General features: G+C 41.5%; 1 protein-coding gene across 1 annotated transcript; it reads right to left on the reverse strand.

Moving 5' to 3' along the window:
• Positions 1 to 13,782: 13,782 nt before the first annotated feature.
• pdyn (prodynorphin) lies at positions 13,783 to 17,965 on the reverse strand. Its single transcript, XM_043710333.2, has 3 exons — positions 17,820 to 17,965; positions 16,583 to 16,711; positions 13,783 to 14,624 (listed from the first exon to the last, which is right to left on the reverse strand). Exons 2-3 carry the CDS (start codon positions 16,700 to 16,702, stop codon positions 13,983 to 13,985), a joined length of 762 nt encoding a protein of 253 aa, XP_043566268.2. The 5' UTR covers positions 16,703 to 16,711; positions 17,820 to 17,965; the 3' UTR covers positions 13,783 to 13,982.
• Between the last annotated feature and the right edge of the window lie 212 nt (positions 17,966 to 18,177).

Below are 18,177 nucleotides of genomic sequence, written 5' to 3' on the forward strand. Positions count from 1 at the left end.
TTTCTTTGGGATGAACGTATGTACCGAGTCCTCAATTACACCCAGAAACTCCTGCCATTGTTGCTCTACTGTCTTCCCCACTAGGTTCTGCTTCCAGTCAATTTTTGTCAGTTCCTCTTTCATGCCCCTATAATTACCTTTATTTAACTGTAACATCATTACGTCCGATTTTGCCTTCTCTCTTTCAAACTGCAGACTGAAATCTACCACTGCTTCCTAAGTGTTCCCTTACTTTAAGGTCTTTTATAAAGTCTGGCTCATTACATAGCACTAAGACCAGAATAGCCTGCTCCCTTGTGGGCTCCATCACAAGCTGTTCCAAAAAGCCATCCTGTAAGCATTCCATGAATTCCCTTTCTTTGGATCCACCTGCAACATAATTCACCCAGTCCATTTACATATTGAAGTCCCCCATGATCACTGTGACCTGCCTTTCTGACATGTCCTATCTATTTCCTGGTACACCTTGCACCCCTGGTCCTGACCACTGCTGGGAGGTCTGTACTTAACTCCCATTTTCGTTTTTTTTTGCCCTTGTGTTTCCTCAACTCCACCCACACAGATGCCACATCATCTGACCCTATGTCATTCAGTGCCATAGATTTAATTTCATTTTTAACTAACAAGGCATTCCCGCCCCCTCTACCCACCTCCCTGTTTTTTAGATAAGTTGTAAATCCTTGGATGTTTAACTGCCAGCCCTGAACCCCCTGCAACTATGTCTCTGTGATGCCTACTACATCATCATCATTCACGATGATTTGTGTTGTTAATTCATCTATTTTGTTATGAATACTATGAGCATTCAGGTAAAGCACCTTAATGCTAATTTTCTTAACATCATGATTTCCATCATCTCTAGTACTATGTCCTAAGTTATCCTTCCTTTTTGCTTCATTCTTCGTCTGCCTTGAACTGAAACCTTGCACACATGCTAACCTGCTGCTTATCTTTCTACTTGACTCCATACTCCCTGTTGCTTTCCCTTTCCCTTCCCCCGACTCACAAGTTTAAAGTCCTTGTGACCACCTTATTTATCCTTTTCACCAGAACACTGTTTCCAGATCGGTTCAAGTGGAGACTGTCCCATCGGTACAGATCCCCCTGATTCCAAAACTGATGCCAATGCCCCATGAAATGGAATCCTTCTTCCCCACACCAATCTCTTCGCCACGTATTTACTTCCCTAATTTTCTTATCCCTATACCAATTAGCATGTGGCTCAGGCAGTAATCCAGAGATTATGACCCTGAAGGCCCTGTTCTTCAGTTTCCTTTCTAATACTCCCCAAACAGGTTCTCCTACCTCGTCTTAACGGGTTGGTGACAATTCGCCACAGCACATTCGCCGCCGCTGATTAGCCACTGCCGGTTCGCCACCAGCGTTTCTCCACTGGGGTTGTTTGACCTCTAGAGACTCTTTGCCACCGGAAAACATATATATGTACAGATTGTTTTCCCTCCTGCCTGTTCTTTCATACTTCTCAGTCCCCTTTATTTGTACAACAACATAGTACATATAAATAAAAAAAGAGGTGAAATAAATATCATGTTATTGGTTTATACATAAAAATGAGTTACAAACACTTACAGTGGCAAATCGTCCTCAGCGGCCAATGGCAGTGGCAAAGCGTCCTCGGCGGTGAAAGGGCAGTGGTGGCAATTCGGCGGCGGCGAATGGTCCCATCCCGGTCTTGACTATGGTGTTAGTTCTAACGTGGACCACAACAGCTGGATCCTCTCCCTCCTGCTCCAATATCCTTTCAAGCCGGTATGAGATGTTCTGCACTCCGGCACCGGGCCGGCAACACACCATGCGGGACTCCTAAACGGTTCACAAAGAATACTATCTGTCCCCCTAATTGTAGAATCCCCTATAACAACTACTTGTCTTTTTGCTCCCCCCACTTCTGCATCATGGTGCCGTGGTCAGCTGGCTTATCGTGTCCACAACCCTTTTCCTCATCCGTACAGGGGGCAAGAATCTCAGACTTGTTGGACAAGGTCAAGGGCTGAGGTTCCTGCACCCCTGCCTCACTTACAGTCACACCCTGTTGTTCCTGATCACTAATTGAATTTGAATTACTTAATCTACCGAGTGTGACTGCATCCTTAAACAAAGCATCCAGGTAACTCTCCCCCTCCCGGCTGTGCCGCAGTGTTTGAAGCTCAGATTCCAGATCATCAATTCTGATCCAGAGTTCTTCCAGCAACCAACACCTGCTGCAGGTGTAGTCACTGCCATTCACAATGGGATCAACCAGTTCCCACATCATACAGCTACGGCACATCACCTGTCCAGCCACCTCTACTTATTTAATTTATTTATACAAATTTATGAGTTAAATAATTTCTAGTACTTCTCTGTGGTCTTATTCAATTAACCAACTAATAGTAAACTTTCAATCAATCACACAATACACAAGAATTATCAATTGAAATGCTTTATCTTAGCAACACACGAGAGTCCTTTTGTTTGGTTAAAGGAGGAGGTCAGGTGGGAGACACCACATGTGTAATGTCTCAGGATTCAGCCGCTGGCAAAATGTGTACCTGAAACTCCCGAGGTAGGCTTTTATATTTTAAAATTACCTTCCCGTCAGTAACTGGTCCTCACTGTTGCTCCTCCCACTCCAACTGCTGCCAAAAAATGACGTCAACTCACCACTGCCGGTTCACCACCAGCGTTTCTCCACTGGGGTTGTTTGACCTCTGGAGACTCTTCGCCACCGGAAAACATATATATGTACAGATTGTTTTCCCTCCTGCTTCTTCTTTCATACTTCTCAGTTCCCTTTATTTGTACCACAGCATAGTATATATTAATAAAAAAAGAGGTGAAATAAATATCATGTTATTGGTTTATACATAAAAATGAGTTACAAACACTTACAGTGGCAAATCGTCCTCAGCGGCCAATGGCAGTGGCAAAGCGTCCTCGGTGGTGAAAGGGCACCTGCATTTCCCTGTGTCTTGATAATTGATTGGGTAACCATGGCAATGATTTGCTGGGGTAGCTGCCATTTTCCCAATTTTGGATCAAATCGAGAGTGTGGAGGGTGCCTTCAAACACACCTCTCCCAACCCCACACTGACCGTGACTCCCACTCCATGAGAAGTGAAAGAGAAAGATCATTTTACAGATGCGAGCCCAATTCTCTTACACACTGTAGGCAGAAATACTTGCCACTGAGTAACCTGTTATCCCTGGCCCAATGCCCTATATGAAAGGCAATCATGCATGCAGTGAAATACTGACTGGAGTTGCCCTGCTCAGTTTAAGGTATTTGCGCCGAGCATGGAAGGGGCAATTGGTGCCCACTTTGTGGATAAGGGCCTGGAGTTCCTGGTGGATGGTGTGGTGTACTGCAGAACTGACTTATTTCCTCAGCTCCTGCAAAGGAAACTCTTCCAGCCTAGTCTGTACTTACTACCCAAATCAGTGCAGTATCTGTCCAGAGGATTGCCCAACAGTGCCACAAGAAAATCAGAACATTTTCTGCTTTGCCACCATAAGTGCCACCATCTTCTCTCAAGTATCCCATGTTCACTCTGACTCTACTACTGGGCCTGCCCCCCACATGGACCTTGCCACTCTCATTGTTGCATGCAGTATCTTCCCTCAACCACTTGTGCCCTGCTCCCTCCTCCCACCCATTACTGCACTGCTAATCCTACACCGTTGCTATGCTGCTAGTCATTCACTTGAAACACCTCACCAACTTGTCCCCACCATAACAATATTAACAACTATGTGCATTACTTCTACCTTACACAATTGCTCCCTTTGTCTCATTCCGTGAGAAGACAGCCCAAAATAGGGCCAAACGAACTAGGATTGTGGTAGGGTGCCTGATTTTTGGTTCCTCAGCCCCTATAAGGAGGATAATTACTGGTGAGGACCACGGTGACACAAAAGCATTTTTTGTGTGTTACTTTTGCTGTGTTACTCTCCCATTACCTCCACTGTAAATGTATTTTCGACATACCACAACTTCTACCCTTGTCTGCAATGCATTCTCTGTTTTGACTATATGCAGATACCTGTCACATTACCACAGTCTGCACTGTCAAGTGAGTGGTGCCACAAGACATTCCCACCACTATCTCTGAGGAAGAGTGCACAGACGGCTCAGGGGCTACACCCCCGATCAGTTCAGATCTGACACCTCAATGGGTATTTAATCTAAACTAGAGATGGGACAACCAACTGAAACTTCACTGCCATGTCCCCACACTGGCCAAGGTAGAAAAACCCAGGTCGCTGGCATTCAGAGGACTGCAGGACATTGAGCTCCTGCTCAGGCCCACGCAGGAGAGAACCCCAGGTTGTTGGCAATTTGTGATTTCACTGAACTGCCCAAACAGACACAAAAGCTGCAGGCAGTTTTGCCAAAGGCACTGGGCAGTATGACACAAAAGCTGCAGGACTGCATCAATGCACTGGAATCCTGCTGTCCCAGGCATTTGAAATCTGGCTACCTCCATGGAGCAGATTGGCAGCTGCCACGGAGAGCTTGGTCCAGCAGCCTCGATGTCTGCTGGATATGTAGACAGATGTGCACTCCATCGCTGTAGCCATTGGCGTTCAGAAATGACTTCACTCCAGGTGTCCCTTCCTCACAAGGAGATGGGGTGGTGCCAGTAGGCACCCAGCTGGAGAAGAAACTCCAGACAACACCCACAGATGTTTCTGTTGAGAAAATTCCCGAGGTAATTGGGTCTTCCACCTCCACCCTTCCACCTTCAGCCCAGTGGAAGGTCAAGCTGAGGAGAGTGTGCTTGCCTTCGGTCAGGGTGCACTCAGCATGTTGAGGCCTCGAGGCAGAAATGCCACTGGGGTCACCCAACTGAAACTCCCAAGCTAACGGGTTTGAGGTTAGAACTAGCTCTCTCCAGCCTAACTGCAGAGCCGAGGACTGCATCAAAACATTGTGGGAGGGAAAGAAAGAAGGTGACAACTTTCTGAGAGCACATTGGTGATACAGGTGACACAGGAAGGAAGCAAAGGCTACTCTTTAAGAATTGAGACTCAGCCTCTTAACATTGGTGAATCCCAAATATACTTTTTCTCTTCTTGGTCGGAGGTACTCCCTTCATCTAACTAATCTACCTCAGTCTTCATCAGCACAATTTGCCCCTTGCCTGCCCCAGGCATATCGAGTGTATATGGCAGATTTAGGACCACACTGCAACACCATTGAAGCTAGTATGCTTTTGATTGTCGATGACACTCCTTTCCATTCAATACTTCATCATCTTCCCTCCTGATATATAGAGTTGCCTCTTTCTCATTTGCAATCCTCACTGCATCCCAGCAATCCTCTAATGATGTACACCAGCTTCCCTTTTATAGCAGTGATCCTGATAACCCTCCCTTTACTGTAAGTGGACTGGCCACCAAACTGACCATGACCTACCCCCTTGAGTGACCTAGACAGATAGCCCCATGACGAATGACCAGATCCTTGAATGATATCTGTTCAGCTCCCAACTGTTTTCTCTCCAGGCCCTGGACTGATTGCGCTGGACGCAAAGAACTGACCATGACCATGGGCCATGGACTGTAGTGATATGGACCATTTGAATGTGTCCACCCCTCCAAGCAGTTGACTGGCCATTCTAATCCCCTGGACTGATATCTGAGGCTGCCCTTGACTTACTGCATTAGGAACACCTCCCTGAAAGGTGTATCCCTGGAACCAAATGATAACTACTTTCCTAGTCTTTGAGACATGGCTGTTTGTTTAAAGCACATTCAGTATGTTTGCTCCATGAGCTGCTGGCACACGATGCAGAAGTAACACAGACAGAGCACAGTGTTGTAAAACAACATGTCCAACACATTGACTGGTGACTGCCAAAAACCATAACAATTTATGTGGGTTTATATCTGCACTAGGCAAGTTAAGATAGAAGTATTATGAGTCTTAAGCTCTACCTGAGGAGGCAAAGTGCCAAAAAGCAAGACAGGGCATGGCATGCTGTGAACATTGAAATAGACACTGAGTGAATGAGCACTAAGAGAGTGAATGAGGATCCCTTTGATGCTCCCTAATCCAAACCATGAGCTGGGTCCTTGTGAGTAAAATGTCTTGCTGCAGTATTGCAATCTAAGGTTTTGGTTTCTTCCAACATGCAACATTGAAGTGCAGACATATACTGTAAGTAGATAGGAGTGTGCAATGATGATACGATCGGGCCAGTACATATTGCTTGTCAGTGTCAGTGGCTGGGGTTGAAGGTAGCCATCATCGAGTGTGCCCTGAGATGTTAGTGTCAGATGTCCAAGATATACATGCCAAGATGTAAACAGGGAAATGCCATTGGCAGGTAACTGCTCGGTTTTTCATGTTGGTGTTTCTTAGCACCTGGTTTCTATCGGCAGATGGTAGAACAGGAAACTACATATTAATGAAGTGAAATTAAATAATACTGAGGATAGCAATGTGTGATAATCCATGTTAATAGGCCTCTTGCTGTTCATTAACAAGAATCTCATGGTGACATCCAGCACATGTTTGGAAAATAGGGCATTTAATCTGAGTGCAGAGAAGGGTTTCACTGTACATCTCTCCCAATTTTCCCAAGATTTTCATCATGACTGGCATCATTCAGGGTCTGTGAAGATTCCGTTGTAGACAGGTAGGAGGCTGGAAGAACACAGCAAGCTAAGCAGCATCAGGAGGTGGAGAAGTCAATGTTTCGGGTGTAACCCTTCATCAGGACTGGGGGTGGGTGTGGGAAGAGCTGCAGATCAAGGAGGTGGTGGGTGCATGGTGGTAAAGTGGGGATAGGTGAAGGCAGGTGGAGGGTACGACCTGGTTTGTCAATGGGAGGAATGGATCCGGTTGGTGCCAGGGAGGAGGGGAAGGGAGGGGAAGTGGCTGGGAAGGGAGTTGGGGGATGGGAAGGGAGTTTATTTGAAATTGAAGAACTCAATGTCGAGTCCTCGGGGTTGTAGGCTGCCTAGGCAGAAGCTGCCAGTCTTAAAACACTAACAGTGAAATTAGCTAATCTGTACTATTCCCTTGTTTGGGGTGAGAATAGCTTAAATTTATTAACTTTAAATTGTCTAAAAATATAGCATCAGAAACAAAGAAAAAGAGTGAGTACCTGTTCATATAGCATTTAGTTCAGTGCAAAAATACATCGTGCGCAGAAAGAAATTGACGTCAACATTGTCATGGCAGCCTTCTTTGAAACAGTCAAAGAAAATCAATTAATCTTATTGACTGAAGCTGTTTGAAGGCACTTTCTACCTTCAGATCTTTAGAAAACCTTTCAGCCATCTTGGAAAATAACATTTTCATTCTCCAGATGACAGCTTGAGAAAGGAAATCTGAACTGCATATTGAAAGCAATGTTTGGAACAGCAGAAATGTTAACACCTTTCAGTTTTAGTGCTATGAAAATAATCTTTACATCAACAAAGATTCAACAATTTTAATCAATAAGGAATACAACAAGTCGGTGTGTGTTACAAAGAGATCCTCACAATCATCATCAAATTCAAGAAAATGATCAACAACTTTAAGTGTTTATCAGCCAATGCAATAACATTGACTGGTATCAATCCTTCCATTAATAGATTTGCAACTTGGCAAATATGAAAGCAGACCTAAAATTTCAGGCATTTCCAGTATTAGACATCAAATCTAGTGTGGAATAGATTAGTACACTTCTTTATTACACAGGAAGAACATCAGAACATGTCATACATCGGCAACAGGTTAATGATAAACAAATTATGCTTGACAAGGTCATAGCAACTTTAAATTAATATTTCACTTGAAGAACAAAAGAAGACACTGGTGAGATTATTGTTTCAAAAGCAGATACCAATATTCAGAAGAGTCTGCAGATAACTTTAATAATGACCTATGTGTACCATTTGAATCATGAAACTCTGGAAACTAGCAAGAAGAATTCAGTTGCAGTAGAATTATCTTTGGTCTCTTAGGTAAATCTGTGAATTACGAGAGAATTTATATCTTGAATGAGCAGTCAAAAATGCAGCAAACACAATGCTAGAAGGTTGTTGAAGAAACTATATACAGTAGAAGCTCAATTTAAAACAGAACAAGCTAGAGAGAGTATTATCTACTTAAAGCATAACAGAATGTTCAATCAGAGGAGACTTCTCATTTGAAAACTATAGCGTGTGTTACAATTTCAATATGAAATCCTAAATAATTTAATTCTATTTTGTCACAGGTGTGATTCCAACATCAGCAAAGACGAAACTTACTCCAATAATGAGTTAATTGTAGGAAATGAGATCACTTCTATAGATGTGCTACAGCCTCAAGAAGACACCAAATTGTTCTGAAAAAGGATCACTGGACCTGAAATAAATTCTGCTTTCTCTCCACAAATGCTGTCAGACCTCTGAGCTTTTCCAGCAATTTTTCTGTTTTTGTTTTTGACTTCCAACTTCCATAGCTTTTTTTAAACTGTAAACCAAATTGTTTCTAAGTCAACATGTTATGTTTGTGCTTTGGAACACAGTATTGAACAGGTTAATATTGCAATTGAATAAGTTTCCTTACATGAGCAACAACTACCTATGGAAAACCAGTATTACTCTCCCTTAGGAGAAATTAAACGGACACTTGATATAGATTTGACAGAATTCAACTAAATGAATTGTTATCCAATCAAATTTAAGTTGAATACTGGTGTCAGGATTACAGTTATCTCGAATGATAAAGCCGAATACATCACCACTGGATTTAAAGTTATATTCAATCAGAGTTGGTATATCTGCAGCATGGTGGCTCTGTAGTTAGCACTGCTGCCTCACAGCACCAGGGACTTGGGTTCAATTCCATCCTTGGGCGATTGTCTGTGTGGAGTTTGCATATTCTCCCTCTGTCTGTGTGGCTTCCCTCCCATAATCCAAAGATGTGCAAATTAGGTAAATTGGCCATGCTAAATTGCCCATAGTGTTCAGGAATGTGTAGGTAAGGTACATTAATCAGGGATAAATTTAGAGGAATGAGTTTGGGTGGGATACTTTTTGGAGGGTCAGTGTGGACTTGTTGGCCGAACAGCCTGTTTCCATGCTATAAGGATTCTATGATTACAGTTAAAGGATGTTGCATGTTCTGCTGACATTTAAAGATCATACATATGAGGAGAACTTTGCATCATCAGCACCCATCAATGTTCCCTAATGAGTAAGAAAGCATGTCTTGCCCTAATCTTTACATGGAGTACAGGAAATTGCAAATTCTGGGAAAAGCTCTTTGAGTGCCAGTGTCCCAACTTGTTCAAATGATTAGGAAAACTTGAAATACCTAACAAATTTGTTTTAAATGCTGATGCTAAGCCATTTGTTTGTTTATACATATGGAAATTCCTCATCCACCATCAGCAAGCATGGTCAATATGGAAATTATCTAACCAGTGACTGAACCTACAGAATGGAGGTCAGGCATGGTCCCAGTTCCCCAGATCAGCGGATCAATACAAATTTATTGTGGATCTCACTCTACTCAGTATAACAGATGTGAGAAAAATTAATCCTCTGGCAACAGTTGATGAAAGTTTGGCTAAGTTTTCCAACAGCGGAATACTTATAAATCTGAAAGCCAGTAGAGCATTTTGTAGTTCTCTCTGGATGAGATATCTTGGCTCCTTACCGCATCTACTATCCTTTTCAGTCAATATTATTTCAATCGACTAACTCTAGTATTGCTTCTGTCCTGGAATTTTCCAATGTACTGTTCAATATTCTACAGGGACAAGGTGGCACCATGTAGAATAATGGGTTAATCCTGATGGGTTAATTGTAGAAAATGAGATCACTTCTATAGATGTGCTACAGTTTCAAGAACACACCAAACTGTCCTGAAAAAGGATCATTGGACCTGAAATATAATTCTGCTTTCTCTCCTCAAATGCTGCCAGGCCTGCTGAGCTTTTCAGCAATTTTTTTTGTTTTTGTTTTTTGACTTCCAGTATCCATAATTCTTTTTTTAAAGCTGCAAACCAAGTTGTTTCTACGCCCTAGTGAAACACCCAGCTCCATGAGATAACATGATGTCTTGAAATCTTCCCAAGCAGCTGATCTTACACTGAATGACAGTATTCCTGCAGATTCCATTTGTTTGCTCTGTTATGTGGTCAGCAAGGATATTGGAGTACAGGTTTTGGGGGGTTTCTTTCTCTGGAACATCCTGAAGGATGTTAAAAACCTGTATTGTGTTTCAAGCACATTATTGGATTCAGAATCCAAGAATGCCACCATTGAGAAAAAGGCTTTTGTGGTTACTCAAGTCTATGAAAAATATTCTGATTACATTTTGGACTGAAAGTTAGAACTAAAACAGATCCTAAACTTTCGGTCTCTTTATTAGATAAAAGCTTTTGTAAAATTGACTGCTCATATACAACAATGTTGCCTCAGACATATGAGATACTTGACTGAGACTTAGTACGCCTGAAACAAATATCAAAGGCAAGTAGATGCTCTCTCCAGAGCCACAGTTAATGGACTTGTGTCTGATGATTATGATTTTGGGGCTGAAGTACGCCCAGGCGACAGCACTATTTTGGCCAGCCTTACCAAATAGTCTTAATCTCACCACAGAAGAGCAGAAGAAGGATCCTAGCTGTATTATTGTTCACAAATATAGCATCCAAGAATGACTTGGCATTCAGTTTGCACACTGTGCTATGACGACTATTTTGAACACATGTAGCACTTCTCTATCATCAAAGATTTCCCTTTTTTTGGTGATTGGCTGGCAATTCCCTGTTCATTATGGAATGACATTCTTCAGAGGATTCACCCAAGACCCTCAGATATGATCAAGTGCAGAGGAAGACCTTATGCGGCGTTTCATGGCCAGGGATATCCAGTTAGAGTGCCTTACAATTGCTATTAATACACATTTCATACACAGTATTGAATAATAGGTCACTCTCATTCCTATTGAATTTCTTGACAGAGCTTGGGTTTGTGTGGGCATAAACCTGTTTGTGTGTGAGTTAATTCTTACCTGATTATGGTTGCTTACACTTTAACATAGTTTGAAGTTAATTAACTGGCATCAATGACCACTGAAACTATTTAGATTAGATTACTTACAGTGTGGAAACAGGCCCTTCAGCCCAACAAGCCACATCGACCCTCCGACGAGCAACCCACCCAGACCCATTCCCCTATATTTACCACTTCACCTAACACTATGGGCAATTTAGCATGGCCAATTCACCTAACCTGCACATCTTTGGACTGTGGGAGGAAACCAGAGCACCCGGAGGAAACCCACACAGACACGGGGAGAATGTGCAAACTCCACACAGACAGTCGCCTGAGGCGGGAATTGAACCCAGGTCTCTGGCACTGTGAGGCAGCAGCGCTAACCACTGTGCCACTCACTTTGGAGAGTGCTATGTGAGATGTTCACCATTCATAGTATCCCAGATATTACTACATTCAAACAAAAACCCACCGTTTGCTGTTGAAACGTACAAAACATTTGCAAAGACCTTTTACTTCCAAGACATCATACGTTTGGTTACATATTCTTAGTCCAAAGAAGGGACAGAATTGAATACTTCAGACAGTCAACAAAAATCCAGCTTTCTTTACTGCCCAGCTCATTTACTGCTCCCACTCACTCCGCTTGAACCACTGTTGGGGTGCAGATAACAACTCAGCTTCCTATGTTTTCCAGTAACTTGCTTCTATTGAGCAATAGTGGAGTTGTTCAGATTGTTTCCCAAAAAAGTTGCTAACTCCGGAGTAAGAAGGCACAAACTATAATAAACTGCACTTAAATTTCTAGTTTAGAAACTGGTCAACTGGTCTGGATAAGGAAACGGTATTTTTGGACTGAGTGCACCTTTCAGGTATGACTTAAAATTACATATTCCATAAGAATAGTCATCTCATCTCATTATTCTGACCTATCCACTTACCTTCCTTACCACTGGAACCACCTGCCTCACTGGAATAGAATCAGGCATCACTGACGGTGTGTCATGAACTACCATTGCTTTAACTTGATCCTTTGGTTCATACTACCCATTCAGAGAGTGTGATCAAGCAAATCTTTGATCGATGGAAACCAGTAGAGTTCACCATTTTGTTTCTATATCCTCCCATAGTTCTTTTTTAATCCACCTATCACCATAGATGAATCAAGTCAGATAGGAAGATTTTTAATCAGTTAGGAAACAAGAGTTATGGGGAAAAGGCAGAAAGTGGAGGTAATGACTAACAGATCAGCCACAGAGGAATGGTGGAGCAGACTCAATGGCCAACTTCTGCTCCTACATCTTACGGGTCTTATAAGTTAAAGACTTGAGGCGAGGGTAAGAGAGATGATAACAAAGTATGGAGTAATTGCTGTAACAAGGAGTAACTTAAGTCATACAGTTGAGAATATGTAAAGATGTTAATCAATGTTTTTAATGTGGGAACAAAGTGTGGGGAGTGGTATTGCATGAAGTCTTTAGGACCCTGGAGCAACCTTCTGATGGTGTCAGCAAGTTGCTCCCCACAGGACAAAAGTAGCATGGTGGAGGCAGAGCGAAGTGAAAGTGAAGAGGGAAGAACGTGCAGATAACAATCTCTCAACAACTTATCAACAAGCTCTGAATGTGGTATATCTCAGATTACCATGTAAAGTTGACCATGTAAAGTTGAAGAGTGTTATAATGAAATAAGGTTTATTGTCACATCTACTTACATGAGTGCAGTGAAATGTTTACAAAGCCACCAGTTAGGATGTCATCTTAGATACAATAAACAGTTCTACAAAACCTGAACTTGCAGACAATTTTTGTCAGTCTCTTTACCAGCATGTCTTGGATAAAAAATGTCAGCTGAGGCTCTAAAACCATGGAGGAAAGGTTTTAACAATTTCAATCCTGGTATTAACTTGAGGGGCCTTTTCAAAATAATTAGCAGTGTCTGCTTTCTCTCACCACACTTAAAAATCTGGGACTTTTTGACAATTCCAAAAAAAAAAGGCATCATTAAAGTCCTGTCCCCAAATCTCCTAACCAGCAACAGTGATAAGATAGAGATATCGGAGGAGGAGATTTGTGTAATCAAATTTAGAAATGTATGCAAGAAAAAGTTTGGCAAGAGTGCAATGGGCAACTGATTAAATTGAATGGCTACCTATTTTTAAAAAGGTAGCCAAATCTTCCAACAAGAAAACTGCCCCCAAACAGTTTTGTTCTTAAAGGGAAACCTAAATGTTAGCTATGAAAGCTTCTACATACAAATTTTCATTAAAAAGAGACAGACATTCATTTGAAATACTATTACTTGCATGTAATTACAGTGAGTCATGTGGAACACTTATTTGTCATATCTTTGATTATAGTGTTGTATTACTTGCAGGCAGTTTATAATGCATATGATATAAAATGCATTCATATTTCATTTCTTGCTTACGTCTTAAAAGATGTTGCAAAAATAAAATCATTGCAGTCTTTCTAATGTAGCAAATTAGATGAACTTAGCATGACAACATTTCACCACATTGTTTAAGTTACTGGAATACCTATTCTAAATTTGGTAATCATACCATGATGTGTCAATTGTTAGCTGGATTTAAATGTGCCAGCAAAATAAACTGCATGGTGATGACATTTCTAACTATTTATGTCCAGTTTAAAAATGCAAAAAAAATGCCAGCTTTAGTTTGCATGTTAGCCACAGACATTGCTTACTTTATTGTAAACTAAACATGAAAAAAAATTAATATTGGAGGTGCCATTACAGGACAAACAAAAACAAAGTTGATATTCACAGTCTGGAGAACATTTTTATTGGATTCACAAACTATGCCAACAAAGTACAGATTCAACTGACTTAACTGCTGTTTAAACAGCCTATTGTAAACTTAATAGCAAAAATATCTGTGCATTCAAAAACAATAGTTATAGTTTCAATACTGCATCTATCTTGGCAGTGTGCATTCTCACATCTAGATGTACATCACTTTGGTTCTTTTAGAAGTCGGAATTCTCTTCAGAATAATCGTTTGCATCACCATCATCTGACCTCACTGAAACCCGGAAATGGCGCCTCAGGAAGCCACCATATCTTTTTTGATTATCCCATTTATATCTTGGTCTACCAATTCTTCTCATGAAACCCCCATATCTCTTTTGCAGCTCCATATTTTGATCTTCATCACCAAGTTCAGCATTTCTCTTGAAACCAAAGCCTTTCATGAATCCTCCATAACGCTTTTCCTCTTGGGTGTTGGGGCTGACACTACTTTTTTCCAGTAGATTCTCCATTGCAGCTGCAAGTTCCTGAGTATTCTTCTCTAATTCAGTGGCATCCCTGTTACCAAACTTTGGCAGAATCCCTCCATACTTCAGATTTTGTCCATTGTAACCATTTTGTTGGGCTAATTGTTTGGCATAAATTCTGCTCTTGTCGATCTTCAAGAAGCCCCCATCATGATTACGCTGTTTTCCAAACTGTGTCTCTGCACTCTCATCTTCCTTTTCATCAGTGCCTAGGTCAAGAAGGGCTTCATCCACAATGCCAAAATGGTCAGGCTTGTATGAGTGAAATGCTTTGTCACATTTTTCCCACTCATTGGTAGAAAGCACTACCCCTTCACACTCTAAAGTGCAGGTCTGGAAAATAGCAATCAGAAGACAGCACTTTTCACAGCTACATTAAACATTCATGAGTCCTTAATCCACACAAAATCGAGAGAACAATTTTATTAGACTGAAAGAGGCCATTTGTAACAAATGTTAACAACTAGCCATTATATTTCATTATTTTTCAAGAAAGCACATGGAACAATGAATGTCAATTCCAGATGGTGTGGCCCAGGTTCTAATACCTAATTTGTGAATAGTGAAGGACACATTTGACCCCACAACATGTAATGGGCAGCTAATGTGTAAAAAGTAGGTAAAGAAAGAAACCCGAGATAATCTTCTGCTCCAGAGCTCAGTAGGTTGCAGTATTCACTGATGTACTTGGTACTGACATTTGTTTTGTTATAAACCTCCCAAATACGGTCATTTTCCAACTTGCACTGAAAAGCAGTTGAAAAGGTTAGAATTTGTGCATGCAAGGATTATTTAAATTTTAAACAGTAAAATGTGAAAATTACTGGCGAACAATCTCTCAGATCCTGAAAAATAAAACAAATTGTGCGTCGCTCAGAGCAAGGTTTACTTTTATCTCAGCTGGTGATGTCTGACCTCCGAGTGTTGCGGACAGTTTCCGCCTCTATTTTAAAATTGCAACATTTAGGCGTAAGATCTTTCTGTAGTTATACCAGAAGAACTGCTTTACAAATTAACTTTCTTTTCAAAGACTAAACAAGAGGATCTATCCGTACATGGTTTTAAAAGGACAGTCCCGTGCTTAACACGTTCAGCAGGGAAAAGGGGTTTATTTCCGTACACCTCAAACCTGGCAATATATTTACCAAGCCGGAGGGCAACCAGAGCAACGGACTGACAACAGAGAGCAGATAGAAGGATTGAAAAATTGTTAATCTTGAGCTTTAGTTATGGTCGTTCACCAGGAACCAAAGCTTTAAGATATTAGTGAACACCCCTCGGTTGACCACTTGCTGTCGGTTATGGCAGCTAGCGTTGGAATGCCCGTTTAATCTGTATTGGCTGCATTTAACGTTTTGACGACAATAAGTACCTGTAGCTATTTAACCACATTTAATTGTCAACACTATTCCATCTAGATACGTTCTGCTTCATCAGTTTCCGTCTGTTCTGCAATTGCTCGTAGTTATTAGGGGCTCCACGGGATACCGCTCATGTTGCTGCCCGTATATCACTTACTGTTTCTAGTCGCCTGGGTCCATTATATTCGGCTACATTCTACTGTATACTTCGGACCTGGAATTGAACATATTTCCATTTAACAGAAATTATTGGAGAAACTCAGCAAGTCCGACAGTATCCGTAGAGAGAAACATTCCAGTTTCATCGAGCCCGGAATGACCCCTGTTCAGAATTCAGTTAGATCGGAGTCGTTAACTCGGTTTCCCTCTCCACATAGATGCTGCCAGATCTGCTGAGTTTCCCGACCCTTCTGTGTTTATTTCAGATGTCCAGCATCCGCAGTGTGTATTTCCAGATCTTTTGTCACGCATGGCGGCACAAAGCTAACAGTAAACATACTTTTGTGGAGGTTGGAATTCTATGTAATCTGCTGTTTGGGCATTGGTATCGGTATATATGGTTTCATCACCATTCCTAACATGTTGATTTAAATGCAGATAGAGAAACATACAACTTAACTGGACCAACTGTCGCACATAAATGACGGATTTCTTTTCATCATAGTAGAATTAGTTAATGGAGTTTAATTAGGATGAATATCTGGCTGACTAGTATTGGTGTCCCTTAAGCTGCAGTGTCATAAGTCCCTTAAGCTTAGTGAGTTGATACGAATGAGTGAGACCTCTGAATATGTAGAGTAGGATGAGACACTGGTTTGTCACCAGTTGACTAATGTAGAAAACTACAGCTTGTACTGAGGTAGAGAGGAGTTTTATTCACGTCTGTTGGCTTTGTTTTCCGGACGGTATGGTCGGGTGTCGTTATCTTACCAATGGTTTGATAGAGCTGTCCAGGACTGAATTACAAGTTGAACACCAGTTGGCACAATCCGCGTGAACCGTGTGCAGTGGACTAAAGGACAACACCAGGACAAACACACTCCACTCCATCGCCAGCTTCTGAAACATCAAGTGTAATATTCTCTAGAACGTTGTTTCCAATTCAACATTCGGTTGCAAAAAAGAAACATATCGAGGTTTCAGATCTAAACATTTAGACAAGGATTTGGATGAATTCGAAAACAGTGTTACCTGGAAGGCGCTTATCCCGATCCCGAAGAAGCGATTACATTTTCTATTTTTATCGTCAACTTCCATCAAACTGACCTTAGTCTCTACAACTTGGATGGTTTTCAACAATGGATTCACAGAAATACCCCAAGATTGTGGAACAGACTTTGAAGCATTACGTTGTTACTTTATTTTGTCGTTACCGCCACTTGCAGAATTTTGGTTGGCTTAAGAGGTTTCTAAATTTAAACATTCAAATCGATACCTATGACAGATTCCATCCCTGTCGTGCTTGCACCTTCACGAACATGCATTTCAACACTTAAGCAAATAAAACGCATCAGCTATTCAAAAAGAGTAGAATTATGTGGCTCACTTCTTTACATCGGAAGATCTTGCCCAAAGAAAGACCCTGAATGTACAGGATTGTGCAGCTAAGACTAAATGCTAATAAAAAACTTAAGTAAACTAGATTTGAACAAGTGCACAAACATAATTCACAGTTTATGGGGGGGGGGGAGGGGTCAGCTGTAATATCTAAAACAAATGTTACAATTCAATGAATATATGCGGGAATCTCTTGTCCCACAGATGTATTGGGTGAACCTCTGCTGATGAGAAATTTCTTGGCGAGGCAACCAGTTTAGATCTTTGTAGTGCAATTGCAAGGAATTGGAATTCTGAGCAAATCATTGTTAGCCAAAGCAAAGTGCACAGCCTTCACCATCCCCCTCAGAATTAATCGGTCGAGAACCGATCTTTGAGAATACACTCAGATGGTGTTCAGAGATCAGCAGCTGTTTAGCACATTGCTGTATAATAGAATTATTCATTTCAGGTGGAAACTGACTTTTAAATGGTCACCCAGAAAGCTATCACAAGTATGAACCCCAGAGTAGTTTTACGCTACAAACCAGTCGTTTAATCTGCATCCTTCTAGTCAAATGTACGATTCCCATCAATACCAACTGACACTTGATGAGTACTTTTAATTTACCTGGATATTTCTTGAGAACAAAAACGTCGGGATCGTTGCAGTTTTACGAATAAAGTGTTGACTCCCTTTGTGAAGCTCGCCTTCTAGAAGCCGCTCTTGTCCACACAGGCTGCTCCAGCTTTGTGAAGTGAAGCTGAGATCCAGGATTTTCCAACCTGCAGCATCCAGCGTCCCCTATTTATTTGCCCGCGGCATTGTGCTGACATTGGCGACGCTGAGCGCACGTCTTTTTTGAGCCAATGAGTACACCGATTGGATTAATTATGGACCAGCAATTTCCTCAAATGCTACCAACATATTTTATAGCATAGCTATCATACTCCCGCGCAATGTTACAAAGACAAGGACAATTCGGGGT

This window comes from Chiloscyllium plagiosum, unplaced genomic scaffold, assembly GCF_037043375.1.
Source record: "Chiloscyllium plagiosum isolate Xiang-an unplaced genomic scaffold, Cpla_swu_hap1 HiC_scaffold_15, whole genome shotgun sequence".
In the NCBI taxonomy this organism is placed as follows: Eukaryota; Metazoa; Chordata; class Chondrichthyes; order Orectolobiformes; family Hemiscylliidae; genus Chiloscyllium; species Chiloscyllium plagiosum.

What these genes read in the sequence shown, in the direction of transcription:
- pdyn (XM_043710333.2), bottom strand. Translation starts at nt 16,702, where the DNA reads ATGGAGTGGAGTGTGTTTGTCCTGGTGTTGTCCTTTAGTCCACTGCAC. An exon ending in ACAGCTCTATCAAACCATTG is followed by an intron (nt 14,625 to 16,582) that starts GTAAGATAACGA and finishes GCTATTTTCCAG; the next exon opens with ACCTGCACTTTAGAGTGTGA.